Below are 19,164 nucleotides of genomic sequence, written 5' to 3'. Positions count from 1 at the left end.
AAAGTACACAACCTGAATGCTCAAAGTCAGGGACTTACTATATTTTTATTGTTTATTCAATTTATCCTGTCCTGTGAGTTATCATGTACCTACTTCCCCTACTTTAGCAATTATATCTTCTTTTGTAATTATATTTTTCTTCAACACACTGTTATAACTTTAGAATAAAGAGCACAATTCATGGACTGTTCTTTATACTTCAAAATATTCTACTATTAAGTCTCACAGAGATTTGTATTCTTTTCTAATTCTTTCATTATGAAATGCATTTTAATATATGGTATGAGGCAAGTTTTAAATTTTATTTTTATATAAACATTTAATTACCCTAGATCAATTTTTTAAAGAATTTCCTTTCCTCCTAAATTTTTAACTCAACCTTGCTTCTAAGGTCACCACTTTGTCTTATTGGTCTGGCTACCTATTCTTATGCCAGTAAAATATTGTTCTCCTCATGCTAGTTTCTTCTAATATGTTAATCTCAAATAGAGTAAAGTCTCATCCACTATTCTTTGAGGCTTCTTGGCTTTATTTTCCCATTAATTTTACAAGATGGACATTAAATTTTTGATAAAGTTCTTTTTGGAATGCTTACTGATACTGCATTACAATATATGAATCACTTTAATAAAATGGGAACATTTACAAAACTGAGTCTCCCCATTCAAGATTAACAGTTCAGAGCCAGGCACGGTAGTGCACACCTGTAATACCAGCACTGGGAAGGCAGTAGTAGTAAGGCATTAGTGTGCCTTACTAATGTGAGGGTTTCTCAAACCAATGAAATTAATAATCAAACTTAACTATTACCTTATATTGAATTTTTTATTTATTAAAATGCCCATATACTTTCTACATATCTGTAGTATTTCCTCCAGCAATTATAATCCTTTTGATCCCAAACAGGGGTATGACATGCTTGGAATCAGATTTGCAATCTTTCACCTTTTCATCTGTCTTCTAACTTAAGCCCAGAAGTCTCTGGATCCAAACAATCCATGATAAATATCAGATAAAAAACTAATCATATTAGGCACCACTTCTATTTAGATGGTACATTTTTACTAAGTACATCACTGAATAGTGATCTCCAAGTAAACCCCTTTTCTAGCCTCTCTAGTCAAATAGAATCATATAACTTCAGGCCAAATTATATCAAGAATTTAACTTGCTGTGATTTTAATTCTCACTTCTTATTTCAGTGTTAACATTGACATAGTAACATCAGGGAGTCTGACTTTTGTTTTTAATATTTATGCCACAGACTTGCTGTAATTCTTTTCTGTCAGATTTTGTGAATAGTTTTGACTTCAAATCTTTCCCTCATCTTTTTTTTGAAACAAGAGTCTCACTATGTAGTTCAGGCTGTCCTCAAATTTATGGTGATCCTTCTGCCTTGGCCTCCCAAGTGCTGGGATTACAGGCTTGTACCACTACTCCTGGACTTCCCTCATCTTATTCTTATAAAATGATATAGTCCAGTTGCTCTAGATACATTGGTTCTGATTAGATATCTTCGAAGACTACTAGATAGGATTTTTTTTTTTTTTTTTTTTTTGGTACTGGGGATTGAACTCAGGTCCTTGCACTTGCAAGACAGGCCACTGAACCGATGAGCTAAATCCCCGGCCCTAGATAGGATTTTTTAAAAAAAAGACAAAAAAAAATCCACATTATTGTAGAAGTTACTACCTGAAGACAAACTAACAAGTACAATTTCTACTAGAATGGAGGGACTGGAAGTAAAATGAAATATTTACAAGTTTTAAATTGAGAAGGGTATGCAAAATGTTTAACATGGAAGCAAAATCTATAGCATTATAATTAAGGAGAAACTCTTGAAATTGGAAAACAAGTTTTGACCCAAAGAAAGGAAGACTGTGTGTGTGTGTGTGTGTGTGTGTGTGTGTTTCATAAAATTAAAAACAGAAATCATCAAAAGTAGGTTAAAGCTGAATGAAAGTGGAGTTCCTAATTCCTAGTGTGCAGTTATATACAGGAAACATCTGATGTGCCATCAAAATGTAACTAGGAAAGAGGCCAGAAGCCTGTGTCAATATTTCTCTACTTGTAATTGGTGATCCTGAAATTCTCCAGGCTGATCAATTTCCTTTACATCTTCAAGACAATAAATCCCTAAAGCAATCAGTTCACAAGTGTTGGAAGCAATCCTTTTAAGTGTTTAGAATATATGAAAAGTAGGGAGAAAGTGACGTGTGTGTGTGTGTGTGTGTGTGTGTGTGTGTCCTGTACCTCTTGGGGAAGGTGAGAATCTATCTCCCCAAAATATAATACTGTCCTCTTGAGAATGTCAATGGAGGGCTGGGGATTTAGCTCAGTGGTTCGGTGGCCTGCTGTGCAAGTACAAGGACCCAAGTTCAATCCCCGGTACCAAAAAAAAAAAAAAAAAAAAAAAAAAAAAAAGAGAGAGGGAGAGAATGTCAGTGGAGTAAACAAAATAGCTTAACATTATTGAAATACTCAAGAGAACACTAAAAACAAGTTTGTTTTGTTTTAAAAAAGAAACAAGATTTATGCCAAAGGAGAGAAAACAATGGGTAAATATTATGCTAACCTGGAAAGAATTAATAAACACAGTAGTAGTCACAAGAATAGGGTTAAATAGTTGCAATAGGATGAGAAGGGATTTTCCTATGGCCAGAAGAGTATAAGGGGAAGTTTTTCAGCTTTATATAAATCTTTTACAGACTGTATTTAATGTGTGTTATTGAAGCAAGTAATATGTTTCTAAAATAAGCAATGAATAATTGATGTATGCTATAAATTGCTATATTAATGTTACTAAGGCAAATTATAAAATTTATTATATTTTTAATGAATATTTGAAGATGAGATTCTACATAAAAATATATACAAGCAACCCATAAAACTCCTTTTGTACAATTAACGTGTTGGCAAAAACAATTAGCATTCTGGAACAAAACACTTCATGCTCCATTTTCATTATTCATTCATTCTGAATAAGGCAATGGTTTCTATCAGTGTAGATAAAATTAAAACTTAACAGCTCACTAAAAAAGCTAAATTGAGATTTTTATGCAGAAAACAATTTTTTTTTTACTTATTAGGAAAAGCAGACATAAATACACCACACACAGCAAAACACAGAATTAGTAATGTCTTTAAATTTACACTAAATTTCTGTGATTTGTTTGAAGCTCCAAACATAACACCCCCAAAGGAAAGTTTTCTGGCATGCTGAGTGCTTGAATGGAAGGAAACAGGAGGAACTCTAGAAGCCAGGTCTTTCTAACCTCCAGTTTTCTCTCCACCCAAACCAGTCACAGAAACTCAAATTCCGATTCCCTAAGGTGGGTATCAAAATAGAACTCTTAGCTCCAGAAGCAAGTAAGCCAAGACCTAGGAAAGTCAATGTCAAACCTATGCCTGTAAAGGCAGCACTCCAGAAGGCTGAGGTAGGAGGATCATAAATTGAAGCCCAACGTGGGTAATTTAGTAGCTTGGTAAAGACCCTATCTCAAAATTTGGAAAACAAAATTTTCTAAGGGCTAGAATGTAGCTCAGTGGGAAGGGCCTGCCTCTCTGTGTCCCTCTGTCTCTGTCTGTCTCTCTCTCTCGCTCTCTCATAGAAAGGAAGGAAGGAAGGAAGGAAGGAAGGAAGGAAGGAAGGGTGAGCCGGGTGTGGTAATGCATGCCTGTAATACCAGCACTTGGGCGGCTGAGGCAGGAAGATCACTGTGAGTTCGAGACCAGCCTGGGTAAAAAAAAAAAAAAAAAAAAAAGAAAAGAAAAAAGAAAGAGAGAGTGCACCAGAGAGACAGAGAGACAGAGGGGGAGGGAGAGAAGAAAAGAAAAGATCAGAACAATTCCCCCTTTCTTCCTTCTTCCTTAAAGATCCTCAACTCCAGCGGGATCCAGGCTCATGTCCAGGAGTGCAGGGCAAGAATACAACAAAGAAAGGCCTAGAAGAATCTAAACAGACAGTCCTTACAGGTTTCCCCTCAGCGTTACCACTGGATCATAATCTTTTGCAGAGTCACGTTTCTGCACTGTTCCATTCTTCCTCAAACCTAAGCAAAAGAATACTTTTGGCTGGGACATTCAATCTTCATTTCTGAAGGCTCCTACTCACAGAAAACTGATAAAATAAATCTGGTATACTTTCCCCTTAATATTCTATTTCTCTTATAGGCTTGCCAGATGTGACAATTAAGATGGGTGAAAAAAGGTATTATTTTTCTGCCCCTACAGCTGCCTATTCTAAAATGTGCAATACACAACTTTTAATTTCCTTGACATTAATTTTCAAGATTGTATCCTTCACACAAAACTTTCTTTTGCCACATGACTGTCCACTTAAGTGGCATCAAAGTTGACATCTTTTAGAATGCCAGATTTTGAAATCCAGTTAATGAATTTCTCAAGTATACACAACATTACTTCCATTTTCTAAATACAGTCCAGCTTGTATTTACTACTGAGTAAAAGATTCATTCTGTGGCAACTGCCCAAAAGAAGATGAAAATATATATCTTTTTCTCATTTATTTCTACAACAGCCTCAGAAAACACATTTTTCTAGTAGAACACATTGAAACTATTTGTGAATAAGAGAATAAGAAAGACATAATTAGGTATTAATTTGAGGATATTCATTTACATATAATTGAATTTAAAAATTCAGATATTAAGCCTCAATTTTACCATGAAATTGACAAAAATATGAATTAATATAACAGGTGGGTTTGTGTGGTTTTAAGAGCAGTGAAATATAATCAACTGTCTCATATCATATTTCCAGGAAAGCAAGTGACACAGAGACCTAAGCATGATCCTTAAGCAACTCTACTATTGGCATTCAAGTGTTCGAACTCCCCAATGGGACCATATTTCTTCTGGCCCTGGGTTTAATTGAAACTTTAAACAAAATATATTACCTATTTAATGCAGCTGAACTGCATGCTGCCCTTTGTAGTGTATAGTCTAAAGCCTAGCAAATTAAAGTCTGGAACCATAGTATATAATGGAGAATTTTCATCAAGCATGAATGGGTAAAAGAAAATAAAGCACTATAGCTTCATAATGAAAAATGAACCTTTAGGAGAAAATTTTACTGTTTATGTCCATAAATAATACATTCATTTTTTGGGTACACAAACAAAATTTTAAGAATTTTCTGTCTTGTGGGCTATTTATGAAGTAAACTAAAAAATCTCTCAAATCTACCTTTTTTCATTCTATACTGGTGAATTACACAGACCTGGCACTCATCTCCTGGTCTTGTCTTTTCTGATTTTGGAAAAATGAGAGTGAGCTGAGTGGATTTATTTTAAAAATTAGAATTTAATATCCATTAGGGAGTTACATAGATTAGTGGCTAATCCAATTATATGGCCATGCTTATAACTATAGGACTGACTCACTGATTTTTCAAGAGTGCCAATGGAAGTAATCATAGGAAAATCACCAGAACTCAAAGCGGCAGTACAAAAAGCTTAACACTCCTGGAGTGTTAATGCTTCCTACACTTTTAAAGATATGAAGTTCAGATTGTTGCACAGTTAAAAATCATCTCTTTCACAGTCAACATATGCTGAATGCCTTAAGCAAACCACTTAACTATTCAGAAAAGAAACCATTAAACATGTACACTATCATATAAAAATTATTCTGAGTGTCCTTATTCTAAATATATTTTGCAACAAGGTAAAGTAACACACACACGTACACACATGCACACACAGACGGAATAATGCAATAAAAGTAAATGACGCAGCTAAGACACACACTATACAGAAGACTGAAAGAGAAATGGACATCTTTTAGATCCATTCTACCCACTGAACTCAGTATAGCATGCACTACTTTAAATAGAGTTATGGTCGATTTTTAAAGGAGAATTTTTGCATTTTGTCTTCAGATGCTGCATTCAGCACTAATCTTTTGCAGTTTTTTTTAAATATAAATGATAGTAAAGTACCTAAAGACCATGAGTAGCCATTTACAACACTTCATTCCATGAATTTCCTTCTGAAAAACAGAATTCTAAAATTTGTACAGCTTTTTAAATCAAACACTGCTCTAATAATGATCTTCCTCCTGTTTGTTTTTTTTATCATTTGTTGTGGATAGTTGAAAAAAACCTCTCATAACTAATGAGCTACTTTAAAAAGCTGAAAATTAAATCAAAAGATTACTACCTTATTTGTAAGTATGAGGGGAAAAAATTCTTTTCAATGTCAAAATTATGTAAGTAAAAGATTTGTTAGCTAACAGCTAATAAAAGAAAATGTATTCTGCTATATTGAACTAAGATTTTAAAATTAACAAGGATGTAAATAAACAAAAAACTACGCATTATCAGAAAAGAATTAAAACATTATGATGAAAATAATGGTAAATAAGGTAATAAAAAGCAACAGCTCATTATTATATAGTTCCTCTGGAAAAAAGAAGGTAATAATTTGCCTTCTAAGTTAAATGCATATTCCACATTATAAAGATGTGCTTTTTTTTGAGAACAGAAAACTATGAAACTATATGCCAATTGTGGCAGAAGTATCATATTAAAAATTATATTATATATACATATATATATATATGTTGATATGTTGCTCTTATTTTGTTTAGTTCAGTCAACATGGTACAGGCTATACAATTACAGACAGAATATTCTCATAGTTAGAGAAAGTTAGTTTTCTATTTTATTTTTATTTTCCTTATTAAGGAGAGAACTAAAGAACTTTGGATTAACTGTGAAATTTCCGAAGAAGTTCTATGAGAGATACATATATATATATATGTTGATATGTTGCTCTTATTTTGTTTAGTTCAGTCAACATGGTACAGGCTATACAATTACAGACAGAATATTCTCATAGTTAGAGAAAGTTAGTTTTCTATTTTATTTTTATTTTCCTTATTAAGGAGAGAACTAAAGAACTTTGGATTAACTGTGAAATTTCCGAAGAAGTTCTATGAGAGCAGGAACCACACTATTTACATTTCATGGCACTACCTACCCTCTCTACCCTTGCACTCAGCATTTGAGAGTTTAAAAAACAAATTTTTTGTACCCAAAACATGATTACAGACTGCAAAGACAAGACAACAACTTTGTTTTCTCTTACTCCATGCAATGGATAATTCTGCTTTGTTCTCAAGATATATGACCAAGATGAAATGGCCTAATTCACTCGTATAATTAAACCCAGCAATTACTTTGTAATAAAAAAGCTGAGTAATTTTATTTTAAATAGTAAATAGGCTTAAACTGACCTTTGGGATTGGAAGAGCTCAAAAATGATGAAAGTAATTGGAAGTCACAGCCTACGTAGTTTCCTACAGTTCTTTACAATTATACAAAAGTAATATTGAAGTAATGATAATAAGGGCAATAAATAATTATACAGAAAAAAAAATCAAAGCTTTTCAAAAATTATCCTGCATTGAAAATTCTACTATACATCACATTTAATACATTTGTGATAAAACTGCAGTTGTGAATTTTTAAATAGTTAAACTCTAGGACTTTTTATTTTATATTTCGCTATTAAATTTGTAAAGAGAAGCTATTTTGTTACACTATAGACCATGAAGTTTCTGTAACACAGAAAGTCTGAATAGAAAAAATAAGTGAATTAAAGTCAGCAAATTGCATCCTGAACAGATAAAACTCAATTTTGGGGGTATTAACTTATTATCTTGGAAAACAGACTATGGAAATTTTAAGGTATGAACCTACTATTTCTAATATTCCATGATTCTAAAATACACCTAAAGTTTGAGAGGAAAAGAGAAGAAACCAAAATCCAATAAACAGTTATAATGGTTATCACAATAAAAATAACTTTGACTAACACTAGAGGAAAAATATATCACGACAGCAAAAGGAGAGGAAAATATCCTAAACGTGACAATTTTAACTTAGAGTAAACACTCCATTAATGAAATTAGATTAAGCTGAAGATGATGTTTCACTTTTGGCTAATTAATGATAGAAGAAAGATTCTGACAGTGACGGCTGAGAGGAATAGGGAGATGATCCTGGGAAGAGCGGACAACAGCTCCAGACAAGATGGATCTAAACAGAATCCCTACTGAGACTGCAAAGCGGTCCATCACCTTACAAAAGTAACCTTATTTACACTGCTATACACAAAAGAACAGAGGGGTAATAATACCGTCATCTACCTTGGAGCATAAAGCCCCAGAGAGTGATGACTATTGTAACGGAAGGTCACGTTATAAAACATGGAGCCAGGATGTTTTACCTTCAGTATTTTCATTTTTAATCAATTTCCAACCTGATGCTATTACAGATATGTTACAGGCAGGAAACTGGAGCCTGAGGCGTTCAGTAAGTAGTTTGCCCAGGAACATGAAAAGCTAGAACATGTCAAACATGTTCTGTGCTATATGACTTCAGAAATAACGACAGACCGAGTTAATCCAAAATTGTTATCTCAAGAGGAAACTAAGCCGAACAGAATTAAAGTCAGCTTACCCCGTGACTTGGTCTTTTAATATTTCATGTCTTCTCATTCCTTATTAATTACTAGGATTTCAGTGGAAGTCTGATATTTATTTATAAAATAATATTTATCTACCTGATTTATGTTATGTTTATGTTTGCAGTTCACCTAATTCCAGAAGGGAAGATATTCAATTATTTTTACTCTTTTAGTCATACCGAATTAAAGAGAATAATAAGGATATACTTTTAAGTTTCTTGTTCTGTTACTTTTGAGCAACCACAATAAAACTAACAACAATCTTTAAACAAAATATGGAAAGTTTAAGTGGTGAAATAGATTAATCGAACTTCGTTTCTATTTATATAAATAGGAAAAATATGCTCTGTTGGTGGTCAAGTGAACTGGAATATAGCATGCACTCATGTAAATTCATAAAATTTTCATAGGGAAAATGCAAAGGGTTGAAGTTTTTTAAAAAGCAAATTCAGCAAATTTAGGTATGACACTAATAATAACATTCAAATATAATTATATATTTTCATATTATTCCTTTATCTCTAACCATTAAAGCAAAGAAAATAGAATGGCGGTGGGGATATGCTTAGGAATAGTGGGCCTGAAGGGGTAAATGAGGGAGACATGAGAAAAATGAATACTTGAAGGCTAATGCTAGCCAGACATTATAATCCATCACTGATCCCTAAAGGGCACTAATAATATGTAAATGTGTGAATTAGAAAACACATTCCAGGCTGTTGATAAACTTGATAGGATAATCAGCACATGCTGACAGACTAATGAAACTGATGAACTGATAGGGCAGCTTATCTCCTAGGCCATTTTTTCTTGTCAAATGGAGGCTAATCAAAATGTATTAGGAGTTAAAGCAAACACTCAGGGGATTTAACCCATTAGATTAGAAGGTGAACTCACTCTCTGAGAAAATTATAGTTTCTTCAGCAACTGAAACTATAAAACCCAATCACAGCTGACAAATCTTCACATAAAATTAAATAGAAGGAAACTACCACAATTATAGGAGAAATCTGGAATTTTAAATTATATTAGGACCCTCCAGTAGGAAACTGTTACAGTGCTTTTTAGTATGAACGAAGCTACCATATCCTTCTATAATGGAAAATAAGATAAAGAAATAAGCAATAACCCCCAGGGACACCCTTATCCTTTGCTGCTTCTGTGTGCTTAGCATTTGTGTAACCACGGAAGGACAGATCCCAAGGTGCTACCTGAATTTTCAATCTAATTTATTTACATAAAATAACAGAACAAATGAATTATCTGAATCACTAATTAGAGTGTACACCACCCCTTCCCATCAACAATAAAAATACCACATGCAGTCTGTTGCCAAGGACCTCTAATCCTAATACAGAGAAATGTTTTATTTGATAATTCAGGAAAACAGGAATGAGGTCCCAAGCACTAGTGTTAGGAATAACATCATAAAATGAAACCACTGTGCCTCCTCAGGCAAAGGTAAAGAAAGAAGTCTCTAGTACTTATTCTTTAATGTGAAAAATATCCAGCATTAAAAGAGAAAAGTTAATTCAATTGACAGATATACTCATTAAAGGTATATGCTTGATGCACATGTATATTTTATTCGGTTAGACAGCTGGATGGTAAAATGCTAGATAATAAAAGGCACTGTTTTAATCCATGAAAGTTGAGTACAAAAATGAACAAAAAAATTCTAGTTTCCTCTTTAATGTGAGCATTAAATCACTCACTTGTTAAATAGGCAAATTGGGACTGGAAAGATCAAATGGATTTCCAAATTGTAATTGCCCCCCCTCGCCTAAAAAAAAAAAAAAAAAAAGAAGAAGAAATTGTGTCCCATTCTATCTCTGATCCATTTCTAAATTTTTGGTCATTTAGGAAAAAAACAGTTAAGTGTTCTCGTAGGCAGATACATGTTTTCTAGGTTGGGAGGGGATAGCACTTTTTTGGATGTGCAAAAGCAATACATATACTATGGTATTTCTCAAACCATAGGATTTAGAAGCACTAATATAATCCTGGAGATCATCACATAGTATAATCTCATTTATTATGTATGCATAAGAACTAGAAACATTAAAGAAAAATACAACTAGGGCCGGGGATTTAGCTCAGTGATTCCGCTGCTTGCCTCACAAGTGCAAGGTCCTGAGTTCCATCGCCAGCACCAAAAAAACACAATTAGCTTTAATAAAAAAGGAATATCTGAGTTTGCAATTTGCATTTTGAAAAACAGTGTATCTGGTTGGAGGACAAATGTAACCCCTTGTCTCCATTATCAGGAAACAATCATGATAACTCATCAAAAAGCATCTTCTATTTAAGAGGCCCTTTTGCAAAAGCATCATGCTCAATAGTTTTTTTTTTTTTTCAGTTTTGGCCACCATGACACAGTTGTGATATCAATTTCCTACAAGGCAGTGAGTAATCATTAACAGAGGATAGGTGTTTTGTCAGAATTTTAAGTTCTTGACCTTTCATACCTAGAAAAATCCATGCCCCAGATTTACATATTTTATGACTGATAAGAGAAGCTAATTATTCACCACAGAAAAAAAAATGGGTAATTGTAGCACACTTACTATTTTTAACCATGTTTTATTTTGAAATATTACTCTGAAAACATCTAGTGAGATTCAAGGCCCAATCAAAGAAAAATAACACAAATGGACTCAGTTCTTCTCATCTTTTATATGACTGGAGGCTCATGAACCTCTACATCATTGCAGTAAACCTTTTCAGAATCTTTTTCTTAAGAGAATAACACAATCAAAGATTACATGAACGTGATAAATTCACTGAAATGAATATCCATCCTTAAAGATGATTTAAAAATTACACACATATGTGAGACATTCTTTCTTTCATTCTCTAGAGTCTAGCTAGTATTTAGGACCCAAATGGTTTTTGAGATCTTTGTGTACAATTGTGGGACCTCACTAATGTCTAGGGAATCACTATTAATGAATTTACTTGCTCATGAGAAAACAACAGTGTTGTAGGAATATGAAAGTGATGCTCTTATTCTGAACAAAGTTTCTTTGTAAGTACCAATAACAGGACTCGTTACACTTACATTTAACACACACACAGGTTCTGAAATATCAATTAAAATAGTAATGTTTTACTTACCCATCATGTTGTACAAGCTCTGTGGGGCAAACTGTCTGGGCATTTTCTGAATTGCTTCTTTGTATACAGTCAGGGCTTCCTAATTTAAGAAACAAAACCAAAAAAGATAAATCATCATTAACATACAGGCATATTCACAGAAAATAAGATAATAACATTCCTCCAAGTTATAACTATCCATTGCTGTTTCTAAATGATTCACTAGAGGGAAATAATTGAGCTGTCCTTTGATTTTATGCTACTTTCATTCCAAAAGTAAAAATTCTCAGACCAGTGAAGAATTCCATATATAATTTTAGTTTAACAATAGGTCGAGTTTTACCAAAGCTCTTTTAATATGAATTTTCTAGTTTTACAAAGGTCAGCCAAGAAGAAAAGCTATAAAAAGTCATACTTGAAAGTTACTCAATAGTCATCCAAATTCCATAGACATGTTAATTTAAGCAAACCTCTAAATAAAAGTTCCAGTTACTGAGACTAATATTGTTAAATGCAATTATTTCATCTTCATCCTATATTGTAGTGTTAGTGCACTGTATAAGACTATGGGATGCGTGGACAGGGGAAATTTTGAAGGAAACAGAGGGGCCATACATAGAGTGATCAAAATATATAATGAATATTTAATTTTTTTAAAAAAAGTATTACAATAAAAGATATGTCACCATTACCTCCCCTAAAAATACTCCCTTCTTGCTTTGAACCCATTTAGCCCATCGTCCTTGCCACTTTCTGAAGCGGTTCTTGGAGCTGTCTTTCTCTCTTTGCCAGGTGTGATTAAAGATACAGTGCTGCTGCTGCTGCTGTGTGCCATTCAACAGAAAGGGAGGCTCATAAAAAAGTCACGGTGCTGTCCTCGTTTACCTTGTCTGACGGATATGGGATCATGCAACTTGTAGCTCTTCCCCAAAGTCAAAAGGACCACAAGAGGTGAGAGTTCTGAATCCATTCAGGTCACGGAGGAGGCCACAACAGTGTAACTAATGACACTCACTAAAGACTCCCAGAAATGGCTCGGAGTGAGAAGAATGACGAGGTAAGTGTGTTCTCAGTAAGAGGAGATCAATGTCGAGTCTGTTACTATGATATATATTTTTAAAGTATAACATTCAGCATATTTTTCAATCACACCTCATAAGGATCACATGCAGGGATGTGTCCTGTGAGCAAGGGGGAACGCGGGTCACCTCCTAACATGCTTAATGACATTCTATTATCTCACCCTCTATTAAAAGTAATATTTTATTACATAATAGTATTTAAAAATCTAAAGGAAACAATGTATATCTAATCATTTTCTCATTATTCAAAATACTAACATTATAGAATTTAAGAATATCAAACACTGGGTATAGAGAAACAGTTCTAGAAATTGTCTTGGATGATGGAATCACTAATGAGCAAATAAACTTAGGAAACAGTGCCTGTGACTTGTCTTTTTGCAGAGTCACAATGCATGTTGACGTGGTGCATTTTACTGCTCTGAGAAACTCACGGGGAAGACATATGTTGCACTGTTATTTGCAGGTCTTTTTGGCAAACAAACTTCATCATAAAAATGTTTTCAATGTGAACATATATTCATTTTTTGAAGGACTGAAGTGGCTCTGAAAGGATGCTGCAGGTTAGAAAACATCAAGACCTGACTGAATAAGGGGAAAGGAAAGCAGAGTGAAGTTGTAGCACACCTCATAGTGCCCCTGCTCATGATAGAGTTTCCCCAGGTTGTACAGGCAGCTGGTGACAGAGCTCTTGTGTGCATGAGGGTCCTTTAGGTTTTCATCTGGAATCTCAGAACACTTTAGGAATGTCCGCCGGGCTTCTTCAGTCTTTCCTTGGTTCATTAGAATAATGCCAGTATTTAAATATGCAGCTAAGGGTAAAAAGCAGAAACAGAGTGTGAGAGGATGATATATATTATAAATTAAAAAGAAGTTATCCTTGGGGAGGGGAGGAGGAGGTGAAGGGAGGGCAGGGACAAGGGCAAAAAATGAGAACCAAGACCACCTGTCACGTAAAGGTACAAGATCCCAATGATGAACGTAACTGTACTGTATACCTAAAATGTACCAATAAACTCAATTTTAAAAAAAAAGAAGTCATCTTTCATTGAGTTTATTTCTGATTATAAAACATCAAAATTTATGAAACAAATACTTATGTGATCAATAATGGTAGAAGGAACTATAAGACTCACTAAAAAACACAAGTACATGAAATAGGAATATTTGTACTTCAAATAGACCATGCCTTCATACCTCCAGTTATTTTTTACCTTAAAATCTAGGTGAGTAAAAGTTATACCTATCCTAATATTTTTACCTTTCTATCCTAATATTTTTAAGTAGAATTAGAAATCAAAATGAAATTGAGAGAAATAACATCATTAGAGTTTTGTCCTTTGATCAGCAAGTATTCAGAAATAGGAGCACCAAGTATTTTCTCTGTGAGGCTGTAAGTAACAAAGAAAATTTCCACAAGTGAAAAGAAATATTGAAAAAAATAAAGAACAAAATAAAACTCAATTACTTACAAGCCAGGGTAGGCCTGCTCCCAATGGCCAGTTTATAATAATGGAGGGCCTCTGCAAACCTGCTGTTCTCCTGAAGAAGCAATCCTCTGGCATGAGGAAAACAGAAATATGGAGAAAGGACTGTATTACTGTATATAAAACCACAAATTTTTATTTCATATTCCAAAAATAAAAATGGTGAGCAGAGCAATAAAAATGCTGACCTGGTACTGTAAAAGTAAATTCTAAATAGAAGGAAATGAGTCCTCGGGAGAGAAAATACAGTATAAGTATCAGTTGCACTTACGTTCCATTAGAAAGCATTAAGAGGTATTTTCAAGACTTCTACAATCACTGAACTTTCCCCTCTCTAGTTGCCTTTTACCCTCCCTACCCTAGAATTCCTAACCACCTGGATTTCTTCAAGGGGCATGCACACTTTCTCATCACTTCACAAAGGAAACCTAAGGCAGTGATATACATACACACACACACACACATATGTATGTATATTTTTTGAAACATGAGATGCCTCCTTCACTAGCTGCTGCTTTGGAAATACTTGTCCACAACTCCCCAAAAGGCAAAAGGCAGTCTAGGTCAACAACAAAGAGAGAGCCAGAATTTAATTAGATGCTAAAGGGACAAAGAAAAGAAAGGAAGGCTATGCACATTGCTATTCGGATTTAGCAAGAAAAGAAGCTTGAATTTCAGAATACTGTGCAAATTGCAGTTCACTGTTCTGAAACACATCTTTCCTACAGACTTTAAGACTCAATGGGCCTCCTCAGGAGGCTTTACTTAGGCAGGATCTCCATTCATTAATCCCAGTCATTCCAGAATCCACCTACATAACCTAATTGAAAAGCAATTATAATTCTTTCTATGAAAATAAGATGTCAGGGAACAGAACTAAGGTCAAGAAGCTCTCAGAGAGTGCCTTGCTCTACCCCAGGTGTAGGGGAAGGAGGAAAGGTAGGGGAAAAGAACTAAGGGAAAAAAAATATGAGAAAATGAAAAAATGGGAACAAAGTTTTTGTAACTAGGACAGGGTGGAGGGGGTGAAGGGAGGGCAGGGGTACGGGGAAAAATGAGAACCAAGACCTGTCATGTAAAGGTGCAAGATCCCAATTCTGAGTGTAACTGTACTGTATACCTAAAATGTACCAATAAACTCAATGAGAAATAAATAAATAAAGCAACAGCAACAATAGAAAAAAAATGAAATAATTGTAACCAGTATCTTGCAGGCATACTGCCCATCTATTGGGCCTGAGTATTGCTGTTATTATTGTAAATTGCAGATTCCACTTGGTAACTGCTGAGGTTTTTGAATCGGTGGTGAAACAGAGGTCTGAGAAAGGAGGATGTTGATTAAAAACAGCATTTTGTTCAGTACTAAAACAATCAAATAAAATTTGAATAAAATGGAAGTTGGTTCTCAGTGGACTTTTAATAGATGGACTTAGGGGTAGCAGTTAGGTCGTGACAGCACTGCCCTTCAAAGAAATTAATGCTGGTCTTCTGTACTGAGTTCTTGCCAAAGTGAGCTATTAATTAAAAGGAGCAAAATTGCTCCCTCCCCTTTCTCTAGTTTTTTGTTTCACCACAAGATCACTCCCTCACTTGTGCTCCCATTAAGGCACCATGTACCACTGTTGTGAGACAGCCAGAGTGACACTACCCAGATCTGGGGCCATGTTTGGATTCTGAATCCTCAGAATTATGAGCTAAATAAACCTTTTATTTTTGCACATTACCTAGCCTCAAGGCTTTTGTTACAGCAACTGAAATCTTCTTCATACAACTTTTTTAAAAGTCCAATTTATTATTTCATAGACATTTGAAAAGATATTTGAAGAAAATCATTTTGAAGTTAAAGAACAGTCATGTATATCACCAGTACATATATTAACCTTATTATTTATATTTGTTAAACTGTTGTTTGACTAGACCATCAAAATCCCAAATACATTAAGATCATCTACATATAACAGAATGTATCTTCCTATGAAAAACTTTGAGCAATAATTAATTTGACCACAAAATGAATACATTGTGCTTTTTAGTTACTGAGAAGAAAGAGATTTTTGCAGTTTTCAGTGTTTATAAAAAATGGTTAAGCATTTTTAAAGGTGAGTAAAAGCGATAACACATTTTTCAAAAAAAGCTAATATTCCTTATAACGTGTATTATATCTACTTACTGACATAATGTTTTTCAGTTAACTAAGTTTATATCTAAATCCTTAACTGTCTCTCTTTTCTTTCAAATTCAGATAAAAAGAAATTTTTTTTTCCTTTGATACAAGGCTTTAATGATACCAGAAGAAAAATACCATCCAGGTATGTAATCTATTTTTTCCAGTTTCCTTAGGAATAAGACTGTTCAAACAAGCCTCTATTTGTCCAATATCCTTCCTCATTACAGGTTCCTATCTCTTAAACTACAAAAATGTTAATGCACCTTCTAGCATAAATGGGAAGAAAGTATTCTACATTTATCCTTTCTGCAGCTACCTCCACCTACTGCTTATTGTTATTCTTTCCTTTAATGTCAGATTTCTTTTATGAGTAGTCTATGGGTGCACATATCCTCAAATCCTCTGTGCCCCTAAATCCATTATAGGCTCTATTCCCAGAACTCCTTGTGATGTGACATATCAAGTTTTACCAATTATCAAATGCCTCAAATTTATGTCAACTGCACACTCAGTTCCACTCTTGATCCCTCCCTGTGGAGAATGAAAAAGAAAGGGTCCTCTTATTCATATTCTCCTTTAAGGGACACTGGTGTTTCCCAGGATTTTCTTTTTGTTTCCTCTCAATAAATGCAGTCTCTGCATGACACCACACACACACACACACACACACACACACACACACACACACACACGGTTCCTCTGCATGCTGTCTTCACTCACTCATGAAGGAATGGTCTCTCTCCTGACAGATCAGTTTTTCAACAACTGATTGTCAAACTAGGGGCTCACTAGAATATCAAAGTCAACACATTCAAAATCAAAAATGATATCTTCTAATCAAAAGAAAATAAATAGATAAATGAAATAAACAAAATGGAAAAAAAATTTCCTCAGTATTGAAATTGTGTTCCACTTCAGTTGCTAAGCCAGAAACCTGATTCTCACTCTTGATTCCTATTTATTTTTTCACAATTACATTTTACAAAGTCTCAAGAGCCTTCTGATTCTTATAGTTAGAGCTCTTTACTCCATGCTCCAAGCATCATATTTACAGCTCTGTCAGAGCACTTTTTATATTTTCTGTCATATGAATAACTGCAATAGCCTGCTAATTAGTATCCACATAATTACATTTCTAAAGGGCAGATATGCTATTAGGCATTAGATGGAGTGAACAGCAAGAAGATGGGCACAGATCTTTGACAAGGGCCCAAAACCCATAAACCTTGAAACCGATGTACTTAGCCTCAATGCTGATATAATATATTCTGTCACTTTCAAATTCATAAGAGATACACAGAGGAGAAAATAATTAGTATGAAATCACACCTAGATAATTCTTTTTTGGAGGATCCTGCTTACGTACAGCGGCTCAATTTCTAGGATTATGTAAAATATGGATTTTTTAAATTAGAGAATATAAACTCTGCACCATCTGAATAAAATGCCTATGTAGAGAGTCCAAGTTGGATGGCTCTTATGACTGATTTCTTGGAAGGATTTAATTGAACATCAACTACATCACGATAGGTATACCGCAAATGTGAACAAGACAGAGATGCACTCAACTATGGATACACAATTTACTGAGGAAGATGAATAAACACACAAATGTGGAAAACTACTACACCAGAGAATAATGGACCAACATCACCCCAGTCCAGGAATGAACGATGAGAGGGCCTCACAGACTGACATTGGCAGAGGTTTGGAAGAACACAGTCATGAAAAGGACTGCCGTCAGCTCCACATGACACAGGAGAAAGGAGCACGTGAGAGAGCTAACCAACCAATCCTAGAGGCTATGATCAGTAAGAGACAAGGTAAGAAATGAAACACTTTCTCTGATAGTAAATCCCATGTTGAAGAAAAATAAGAGATAAAATAATTCTAAATATATACATGCTAAGTTAGGTTTCCATTTGCTCTAAAACTCTTAAATTTTTAATTTAATGTATAATATTAACTTGCCTCGATAGACTTAAAAGGAATCAACTACCACTTTGTAGGTGCAGATTGAATTTGGGCTTCTGTTACTGTAAGTTCCATATTACAGGGACAGAAATTCTTCATACTGCATTTTCAATCATTTAAAATAAGAGCTAAATGTATCCATCCCTTACAATTCGTCAAGCAGTTTGCATGAAATAACTTATTTATTACTCAAAAATAATCTTGGGAGGTAGTTTATTACTACTAGCTCCATTTTATAGATGATGAAACTTGGGCAAGAAAATATTAATTACTGTATATATTAGGAAGAAGTAGATCAACCTTACAACCCAGCAGATTCCGGCTGTGATAACCGAGGACCTGTACTTTAATTGATCATTCATACCACGGGCTTTCCGTGGCTGCATACATTGATTATATGAGTTTTTGGCATGCTGGTCATATCAATCAAGTATTCTGATTTGTGTGTGTTGTGTAGAAAACACATCATGCACACATAAACATATTGCATATGCATTTTAATATATCAAGGCAGAATCCAATTAGAAACCATTATCCACATAATGCAAAATTGTCTTAAAATTAAGGAAACTGGCATGCTATATATTAATGTGATGTTAAAGAGACTTGCGGGAGGAATTGAAAGAAATCTTACTGATCTCTGAACTATAAACAGTAGGGTCACTTTAATGTATGTGTGAATGAAAGAGGACGGAATATAAGGTATTTAAGGAAGAAATATTTTACTTCTCACATTTCTCCTCCAAGGAATCACCTTGTAGAGTAACAGTCACATAAATAACAGCTGGTAATGACAAATAAAAATTGAGTAAAGAGAAAGAACAAATAATTTTTTAGTCAAAGAAAACACATCTAAACATATGA

At 34.2% G+C, this 19,164-nt stretch overlaps 1 protein-coding gene across 5 annotated transcripts in view; it reads right to left on the bottom strand.

Moving 5' to 3' along the window:
- The window catches only part of Tmtc2 (transmembrane O-mannosyltransferase targeting cadherins 2), a 384,756-nt gene that overhangs the window by 123,719 nt on the left and 241,873 nt on the right, over positions 1–19,164 (bottom strand). For all 5 annotated transcript variants that reach the window (XM_010610162.1, XM_010610177.2, XM_033763823.1 and 2 more), the window contains 3 exons: positions 14,145–14,230; positions 13,300–13,484; positions 11,612–11,690 (listed from right to left, as the gene is read on the bottom strand). In XM_010610162.1, coding sequence (XP_010608464.1) covers positions 11,612–11,690; positions 13,300–13,484; positions 14,145–14,230 — 350 coding nt within the window. The remainder of the gene's footprint in view (positions 1–11,611; positions 11,691–13,299; positions 13,485–14,144; positions 14,231–19,164) is intronic.

Source organism: Fukomys damarensis, unplaced genomic scaffold (genome assembly GCF_012274545.1).
Source record: "Fukomys damarensis isolate Sample0158 unplaced genomic scaffold, DMR_v1.0_HiC HiC_scaffold_15, whole genome shotgun sequence".
Taxonomy (NCBI): domain Eukaryota; kingdom Metazoa; phylum Chordata; class Mammalia; order Rodentia; family Bathyergidae; genus Fukomys; species Fukomys damarensis.
Note: the sequence above shows the minus strand (reverse complement) of the source record. Positions and strands in the feature narration are given on the sequence as shown.